This window comes from Kryptolebias marmoratus, linkage group LG2 (genome assembly GCF_001649575.2).
Source record: "Kryptolebias marmoratus isolate JLee-2015 linkage group LG2, ASM164957v2, whole genome shotgun sequence".
NCBI lineage: Eukaryota > Metazoa > Chordata > Actinopteri > Cyprinodontiformes > Rivulidae > Kryptolebias > Kryptolebias marmoratus.
The window spans coordinates 7,184,673-7,194,539 of record NC_051431.1 but is presented as its reverse complement, the minus strand read 5'-3'; the positions used below and the strand labels follow the sequence as shown (position 1 = coordinate 7,194,539).

Sequence of the window (9,867 nt, the reverse complement as noted above, 5' to 3'; positions counted from 1 at the left end):
GGCTCGTTTGTCAGAGGAGGGTTTCTGGTTGCAGGAGGTGGGCCGGTGCTCGAGCAGAGAGGGATTCCTTTCCCTTTCTGCCATGTCAGTGCGGTCCAAACTGTCCCCCCCCCTTCCTCTTTCTTTTTTTTTTGCAGGGGTGTGTACGCTCACTCTCTAATCAAAGGGAATCCCTTGGAGTTGAGGCGAGGAATAGACCAATTATCCAGCCGACCGATTTAAATCAGCCGATATTGGCCACTTAAAAAAAAAAAATCGTCCGTGCCCGTGCACACGTAACCGGCTCACTGTAGCCCACAAGGGTTGTTACATATGCATTCATTCAAGTTAAGCAGTTATAGTTATATTTTGTTAAATTAAAAATCCATATCTGCGTCGTATATTGGCCATCGGCTGCTCTGATTTCTAAAGGTTGGAATCGGCCGCAGAAAATCCTACATCGGTCAGCCGATAAGTGACAAACGAGAGGCCGTCCCTTTCCTGTTCCTCGTGAAAAATGCATGTGGAGATGCTGCCGCTGCTCACCGGCAGGACTCCGGGACCGCGGCGACACGTTGACCTCAACAGCTCCAAAACGTCGAGGCCCAAAAGTCGGTGCCACCTGAGGCCGTTAGCGAGGACTTCAAGGCAGTCTGAAGGATCAGGAAGGAGGTATTTGCCTTATCTGCGTCTCATGTTGGCTTCTTCAACGCGAGACAAGTTTTAGGCCGGCGCCGCGAGGGCCAGCCCATCTGTATGGGTTTGATCGTCCCTCTACAGCCGCCCCCCGTCCCTCGCTGTGACGTCACCTCGTGCCATCTTTGCGCCCAGACATCCGTTTTCTGTCCAGTGACCGGTTGGAGATTGGCGCCCCCCTCCCCTCCGGAGAGCAGAATAAAAACCTGAGTGTTGCTATTTTCGTCCCCTCCAGCTATCGCCACGTCTGAACTTAACGTCCCAAGTCCGAGTGATGTCACGGCGCGGCGCTTTAAAAAAGGTAAAAAGGTCATCTGGAGCCGGAGAGAAGGTCACTGGGACACGTGAACCTGCGATGCAGTGGTGGTTTTCACTTACACTGCAGCTGCCCCTGAGCGCCTGTGCGGACATTTTAACCACCCCCCCCCAATCACCCTTTCCCTGCTGCCGCCAACTAGCTTGAATATCATTTCTCGCTAACTGGCATTAGCTGCACACGTGGCAGCTGGAGCTACTGGTGCACTAAATGAGTGGATTGCCATGGAAACTGGAAATTGCAGATGACAAGTGACTTATCGCTTGTAGCCGCTGCCGTGGACGGCCAGATAGTTTCTGGATAAAATGACGTTTTATTGTCAGATAAGTCCCCGCAGCTAATGGGTTATTGTCATTATCTAATAATTTCTTCATTTTCCCTGATTAGGATCATTTAGCTGGCAGCCCCTCTGGAGAAATGATTAAAGTTTATTCTCATGGGATGTCAGTGCCATCAGCGGCAGAGAACAGGCTGGAAATAATGGAGGAGATGGAATTAAAGGGCTCGGATTGAGCTCTTGTGACCATTTTTTTTGCTGTGAGCTGTCCTTTTTTTTAAAAAGCAGTCTGTGCGCTCCTTTTTTCCAGGTGACGGAGCTGAACGAGGCCCTGTCCAACGAGGAGAGGAACCTCCTGTCCGTGGCCTACAAGAACGTGGTGGGCGCCCGCCGCTCCTCCTGGAGGGTGATCTCCAGCATCGAGCAGAAGACCTCCGCCGACGGCAACGAGAAGAAGATCGAGATGGTGAGGGCCTACCGGGAGAAGATCGAGAAGGAGCTGGAGGCCGTGTGCCAGGACGTGCTCAACCTCCTGGACAACTTCCTGATCAAGAACTGCAGCGACACGCAGCACGAGAGCAAGGTGTTCTACCTGAAGATGAAGGGCGACTACTACCGGTACCTGGCGGAGGTGGCCACGGGGGAGAAGAGGGCCACCGTGGTGGAGTCGTCGGAGAAGGCCTACAACGAAGCGCACGAGATCAGCAAGGAGCACATGCAGCCCACCCACCCCATCCGCCTGGGCTTGGCTCTCAACTACTCTGTGTTTTACTACGAGATCCAGAACGCACCCGAGCAGGCCTGCCACCTGGCCAAGACCGCCTTCGACGACGCCATCGCCGAGCTCGACACCCTCAACGAGGACTCCTACAAAGACTCCACGCTCATCATGCAGCTGCTCCGAGACAACTTGACACTGTGGACAAGTGACCAGCAGGATGACGAGGGCGGGGAGGGCAACAATTAAAGAAAAAAAGAAAAAGAATCGAGAAAAGGGCGCGTTCAAAAACGAAAAAGAAAAAAAAATTGACAAAGGGCCGGTGGACTTTGGCAGCCGCTTTTGCCGATGATGCTACCGCAGCAGCAGTTCTTTATTTTTCCATGTGTTAAAAGAAAAGAATCAGAAGAGAGGTGAGAGTGGAGGTTAAATCTTAGTTTAAATATATATAGAAATATATATACAGCTGAAAGGGGGCCTCTGTCGTCTTGATTTTCTCTTTGACATTTGCCAAAACCACTGAAACGTCGGTCAATCAGCCTGAAGTGGTTGTTGTTGGATTGAAATGGCAGCCTCACACTGGCATAGAAACTGATCTTGTTCTGTCAAGATAAGCTGCTTACTTAGGTTTTTTGCGTGATAGAGATGCATTTGAGTCACTTGAGAGAGAAAATGCTTGAATGGGAATGCCTCACACAAGAAAAAAAAACAAAACAAAACAAAACAAAAAAATCTAGTTTGCGTCGGTTCCGATAATAGTCTGCACGTGAGAGAAGGCCACGGGAGCCGCGGATGGCTTTAAAAACGGTCCAATCCCCCCGAATTTTAGTGGATAAATTACGCAGGAGGGCAAAATTTGGGACTAGACTTAACAAAATTGTTTCCCCGGAAATTCTGTAAACTAATGCAGAGAAACGGTTACGTCACTGGAACCATCGATTCGTTTGGAGGTAAAGATTATTAAAGGCAGAGACTTAAAATAATCAAAAAAAAACCCAACAACATTAAAAGCAGCTTCAGAGTTTGTGGTTTACTTATGTGTTTGTTTTATTAAATGCACTTGCCTACTATACTGTTTCTTCAGTGTAAGATGACAACAACAATAATATTGCTTATTCAATATTGTGCATGCTGGTGATGTATTTATATACGGTAGCTTGACTTTATTAACTTATACTGTGGGTGTTAAGTATTCATATGATCGAGAAAAAAAACAAACAAAAAAAAAACAGGCTTTGTCTGATGTTGAGTTCTAATTTATTTCATTTTTTTTGTTACGGTTTTTGATTTGCTTATACCAAAATGGTGATCGTAAAAATTGACCTGTAATGGGCGTTGCTTTAGTGACATGAAATATGTGTATTTAATTTGTTATCGAAAGAAAAAAATAACCCACCAGTGCTTACTTAATCTTACCAGCTGGTGTTTTGTCACATTGAAGTATGATTCTGATATATTTTAAGTATTTAAGTCCTTTTTTTCTGTCATGCTAATAATGGTGACGTGTCCAGCCTCAATGTTTCTGTTCTGAATTCACACACATGGACCATAATTTACTTCAGACAGTATACATTTCTTATTTTTTTGCTTTGTTTTTTATACCTTTTAGCTGTTTCCTGAGTGACAAAATATCTTGAATGTGAGTCATTATGTAGCAGTTGCACAAGAACCGGAATAATAGCTATGATAATAAAAAAGAATATGACTAAATTATACATGCACCATTTCCGTGGTGGTCGAGTGTATTGTTGTGTTGTCACCCATGAGTGTACTTCGCTTTTAGGGAAACCACTTCATTCAACGTTTTTTTTTTTAATGTTTTTTTGTGTGTGCTTTTGCCCTGAGTACAAGTGTGCTTCCTGTTTGTGCCTGTATCATTTTATAAGCCTCATTTGCAAGTTAATCTTTAACGTTGGGGAGAAAAAAAGAAAAAAAAATCAGTATTTTAACTTCCCTTCGGTGGGTCCTCACTTGTTTCTGTGTTTGCACATAAATATGCACATAGGTTGGCAGGGAAAGCAGAGATAATTAAAAAAAAGAACAAAGTTTAAACAATAAGATGCTGCTGAACAGATTAACTCAATATGCTGCTGCTAGATTAGAAATATACTAATAAGGATGGCAGTTTCAGTTTTTTAAAATGTTTAATTTCTGATTTGACGGCTCGGGAGAGAAACCAAAAGCCTTAAGGTCACTCACACAACCTTGCTCATGTATGCCAATTATGTCACCATCATGAGTCAGCCTCCATGAGCTCACAGTATGTCACAGCTGCTTTCGTTTATTTTTAACTTTGTGAAGGTCTCGAAGGTTCACAAGACCAACGGCAGCAGAAACTTGGGCTCAGCCAATGAAACCACTTCATTTTCACGGTTTTGTGTTGGCTGAGTCAAAAATATCACTTTTTTTTTGTTTTAATGTCCTTAAAAAAAACAAAACAAAATCACATCTGAAGGACTGCACTCATTGCCACTTCTTTCTTTTTTTTTAAAATTGTGTATTTGTTTTTGTCCAACATTTGTGTTTCTATGTTTAAGTTTTCATCATTTTGGATCTAATCATCGTTTCTGTGACACAACAACATGCAAGTAGAAGCTACGAGGTTAAAACTCAATAAAAGATTTGATCTGAATCTTGAATTTGAACAAAGAAGAGCTGACGTGGAAATCGGGATACAAACTGTACGCTCTGAGGACTTTCTTTGATTGCCATCTGTTGTCCATTAAAGTCATTTGCTTATTGGTAATATTCTATATATTCATTTCTGTCTGTGACGTTGCATCATCCTGGACTCAACCTTCCTCTCCAGTTTGCAGATTTGAATATGTTTCCCCCACACACCGACACAGTCAGTGTACGGGACTCGAAGTGACCCACCTGTGTGGGTTTGGACCCGTATGGAAGCGGGTTCTGTGTGTACATGCATGGGCGAACACGCAGCTGCCACACAACGCCCTACATACAGCTCTTTTTAAGGCCACCTCGCTAATTAATAACTAATTACGACACAGATCAAATAAATCTCCCATGCAGCTAAAGGAGCGGTGCAGTGAAAGGCTGGAGAGTGGGCATTTTGGAAGCGTTTGAAAATTGATGTTTTTTGCATGGAAAGGTTGAGCTAATTAGTGCTTTTCAAACTGGGTGTTGCAGCCTTGCGCTGATTGATGAGCTGAAGTGGCGAGTCGTTGCCCCCCCCACCCTCCGACTGCAGCCTCTCGCTGCACCGAACCTTTCATGAGATGAAATTCTGAGCTTTGAAAGGTCCTCCCCGCCAGCCAATCACGGACGGGCTCGCTCTCCGCGGCCGCCAATCCCGTTCCTGTTGCTAGGGCTACAAGAAGTATCCCAGCATCCTCTCCTAGCTGCACTGCTCAGACACCTATTGCATCCTGTAAAATTAATAAATAAATAAATAAAAAAAGGGGGGAGAAAGAAAGCTGAGAGCACACAGGAGGCATCGGGATTCAGCAGCAGCAGCCTACCTGCACGCCGCTGCTCTAACGCAGCGCAGCACAAACAGGCGCGCAGACATGATGCTTATTGGAAAATCCTTGCGTCGTTATGCATCTCGGGTCACTCAGGAGCCAACTGATGGATGCGTAATTGAATCTCCGGCAGCTGCAAATTCAATTTACGGCTTTCACAACAAATTATTCCCAAACTGGAGCAAAACTAAATAGATGTTTGCGATGGAATAACACAAATAACGTCATCCACCATGCATTCAACATTCACTTGGAGCTAAAATGTTTATTTTATCAATGCAAACACCCGAGAGATTATTGTGAAAAAAGGGGGTTTCATCTGGAGGAGACAGGAAGCAGTTTTATTTATTTATTTTATTTTTAACTTCCACCTATGCAGCACCTGGATCTGCTGACTGTCATCGGACGAAGGGAGGTCAGGTCACGTTATCCTTGAGGGATGTGCCCTCTAAATTAAAAACTGAATCCTCCGTTTGCATCATATAACCACCGCAGCTTAGTGAGAAGCTCCAGGTCAGACAAAAGAATCTATATTATCGCAGATTAAAACCGAAAGGTGCTCAATTCAAACGACTGAGTCAAACAGAAAAGAGGACATCCTGGACTGTATGAAACGGTGCCGTTTGAACGAGTTCACCCCCACTTGTTTTCCAAATATACTGATATGCAGTTCTGAAAGGGGGGTACGCATTCAATGTAAACAAAGCACTTTAATCTACATATACTCAGTAAATCTGAGTGTAAATACGTACCAATAAATCAAAATCGACAGACTTTGTTGTCCATGTTGACCTATTTTCAGTCACTGCAGATGTTTCTGTATGTAAACAAACACGTGGTGGCCGACATCCGTCCACAAACTTTGCTTATTTAATGACACACTTACCACGGATATGAAACAAAGTGTGGATTTTGTTTCTTCATGACGTTGTAACAAGTACCTTTAACTGTCAAACAGGCGTGTGTTTCGCTTAAAGCAGCTGTTTGTTGAAAGGTTAGCGTGCATTTTCTTTGAGATAAAAGGCTCAGCAGTACCCCGCAGTCGTGTTGGTCAAACTGTGAGCCACTGCCTGCAGCACGTTAGTGTAATTCTGCAGAAAGCTCACGGAGACGGCCAGCCCAGGTGTGTTCTGCAGCAACAAAACCCTCCAACATTACACCAGCAAACAGCTTCTTTACTAAAGCTGGGAAAACCACGCACCTCCTGCTTCCTTCCTGAACTTCTTGTGCGAAGCCTCAAGCCGGGAGATGCCTTAAAACTAGCGTGCGGCGCAGACCTCACGTCCCCTGAAGAAAGACTGATCGAGTTATTCCGTCAGACACGAAGTCGATGAGGCCTTTAGGTGCAAAAACACTTACGAACTCAAGGTGCTGACTCTAAAATTCAGCCTCTCTGCCTCCAACAGACTCCCGACTCAGTAAATTACCCCTCAGTCTTTAACGTGGCATTAGACACAGCCATTCTTTTTGTCAGCGTGTCGGGGTTCCTACATTAAAACTGCCCTTCCGCTCGAGAGCCTTTTTGCAGGTGAAGTTACGGGGCTCATCGTTTTGATTTGGATTTCGTTAATTTATATTTAATTTTTGAGGATGTTAGCACGCAGCTCCTGCAGATAACAGCAACTTTTTTTCCTTTTTGTCTCGGAATTTCATCAGTCAGTGTCTGATTTTCACTTAAAAGTCACCCCCAGGTCCGAGCTCAGTGGCTGGTTATTGATTTTTTTCCCCTTAACAACATATTAAATGAGTCCAGTATTTGCGTCGACCAATGTCACCCTTGACCTCATGATTCTCCCAGAAGCTCAGCTGACTCGGTAACGATTAAAGGCCGAGCATTCCTTCGAGGAATGCACATCGCCCGCTGCCGTTCCTGCCAGAGCTTCCATTAAGATCAATTTTACGTCGAGGAATAAGCTGCAGCCGTTTTGGTCAAACACTTAAAATAATGTTCTGCATAAACTCAATGTCTGGACTGAGTCTAAGCTACAAATACACCAAAGTTTAGAAATTTATCTGTAAAACCAACTGAATTATCGACATTTATGAGGTTTTTAAAGGTAAGTTTTGTATAGTGGCCATCTTGAATTGAGTTGGCTTTAAAAATGTATTAGTTGTAAATGTAAAACAGATGATTTTTTCCTGAAAGATTAATTAAAACGTGTCCAGTGGTTTATCAGATCTTTGCTAACAAACAGTTAAAAGCAAGATTTTGCACAAACTATTTGTATTCGGGATGACTCTCAGCTACTACAGTGTCAGATTTTAGCTCAGTATTTGTAAAGTTCACAGAGTTAGAGCCATTTTTGTGTATTCTCAGGACAGCTGGCTGTATAGCGGCCATCTTGACTCAAAAGTTAATCAGCTGTAGATGTACGTTTCGGTCATTACCGGAGGGCGATAATTAACATTCTGCAAGAGGAACAAGGCCAGTCAAACAAATCGGATGTTAAAAATACATTTTCAGTATTAAACACGATCACCACACTCTGTCATGTTACCCACCTTCCTCACAACTTTACGGATTCGAGTCAACGTGACTCGCACCTTAAAGATTCAAAGGAGCTGCGCCGCTCCAGAAATATCAGCCCGTTAGAAGTAGGGACAGAGGGAGAAAAGAGCGATGAAGAGGAAGAAAAAAAAAGAAGAAGAGGGGACTGAGAACAGACACAGATCTATAAATAGGCTTCCCTGCAGCCTGAGAGTAGACAGTGAGTAGACCAGAGACATCGATGTGACAGCCTCCCCACTAAAGACACTATATTCCTCTGCATGAACACCGAGGGTTCAAAGAGCCCCGATTCATCAGTTTTACTCCAAACTGAGAAAAACACAATATGACATCAAATCACACAACCAACTGGGCCGATTCCGGCTCCATTACGCTCCGTTATTAGGGTTTTCTTGCAGACAAAGTTATAATAAGACACAGAAGGCTGCTGTTTTTTGTTTTTTTTCTGGCACAAAGGCAGCTGCTATGCATGACTGCGCTAAAATAAATTATTTAAGTGACATTTAGACTTTGTATTATTTATCAAAAAGTGCCACAAGATTTAAAAGAATGCTATTTTAGGGAGCTCTCGTCCCCTCCGACTTCTTCTGTTTCTTTTTTTTTAATATATCAGATGCAAATTTTTTGTAACTTCAGAGATTTGTGTGAACAGAAGTTTGTAAAAAAAAAGGTAAGTCTAAAATTAATCTCGGTTACGTAAGGCCGTGTGTTCTTTTAGGGCCTTGGAGAGAGCTGCAGCCGTTAAGAAAAAAAAAAAAAAATGAAACGAGTGATCTGAAAAGACGAGAAGCTGTGAGTCTTGGTGCCTTGAACCTTTAAATTAGAGGAAATGCGAATAAAGCTGCTCCTTCTTTCACAGCAATAATTTAGGTTTCAGTGGGAGGGTAAACCTTTAATCGTAGTAGAGGGAGGATCCAGGAAAAGAAGGTGGATTCATGTGTAGTGATCTTTTCTCTCCTGTTTTCGGTGCTTTCACGTTAAAAGGTCTCGCCTCTGCTCCTCACCAAGACACGGCTTCGCCCGAGCGGCGTCGAGCCAGCCGTTCTTTGTTTTCCAATCGGCTCCCCAGGTGCCAGCTGGTTGATAAATTATACCTTGCCTTGTTTGTGGGTCTGCTGTCTGTTATCTAAGCCGGTGACTCATTATGTATGTGGGCACAGGGGAATCCCCACAGAGCAGGGAAGAAACAGGATAAAAAACAAAAAGAAAAGGGAAAAAGGGGGAGGTGGGGGGCTGTATCCCTTCGCAGCCTGGAGGGGATGGTGCAGCTGAACTGACAGGAGGTCAGCGGGGTCAGGGCGTGGGGAATAACAGGCCGGAGACGAGGAGTTGACGGTGAGAGCCGATGATTAGCTGAGCTGGCTCCGAACCTGGAAACTGAAGGGAACAGACGTCGGAGCAAAGTTTCCTCTGACCACCGGCAACACAAGGACACCACAGTTACCACCTCCCCACAAACAAAGACTCGATTATGCGTTTGAGAATACAGCAGAAGAGCACGGCAGAGGATCCAGCAGGATGCTGGATCGCGATGGGAATCATAGAGAGAGAGAGAGAGAGAAAAGAGCAGTCTAACAGTGAAGTTACTACTGTGTATAAACGCTGTATTGTGCTGTTGCATGGCAACTGTTTCCACAGAAATCTTTGCTCAGAAACACTCCTCTTTGCTCGTCACATAACTGCAGCGAGCAGAAAAATGGGCTGACTGCGGGAATACAAATGAACCAAGGGCTGAGGAGCGTTTATTGCGCTTCAAATCCATTCATCCATCCATCCATCCATTTTCTTTAACCGCTTCTCCATTCCGGGTCGCGGGTAGCTGGTGCCTATCCCCAGCAGTCACTGTGCGAGAGGAGGGGGACACCCTGGACAGGTCACAAGTCCATC

General features: G+C 44.4%; 1 protein-coding gene across 1 annotated transcript in view; it reads left to right on the top strand.

The window, feature by feature from the left end:
* The window catches only part of ywhag2 (3-monooxygenase/tryptophan 5-monooxygenase activation protein, gamma polypeptide 2), a 5,821-nt gene extending 1,096 nt beyond the window's left edge, over positions 1-4,725 (top strand). Inside the window, exon 2 of the mRNA XM_017416437.3 lies at positions 1,579-4,725. Coding sequence (XP_017271926.1) covers positions 1,579-2,235 — 657 coding nt within the window. The 3' untranslated portion in view covers positions 2,236-4,725. The remainder of the gene's footprint in view (positions 1-1,578) is intronic.
* The last annotated feature ends 5,142 nt before the right edge of the window (positions 4,726-9,867 follow it).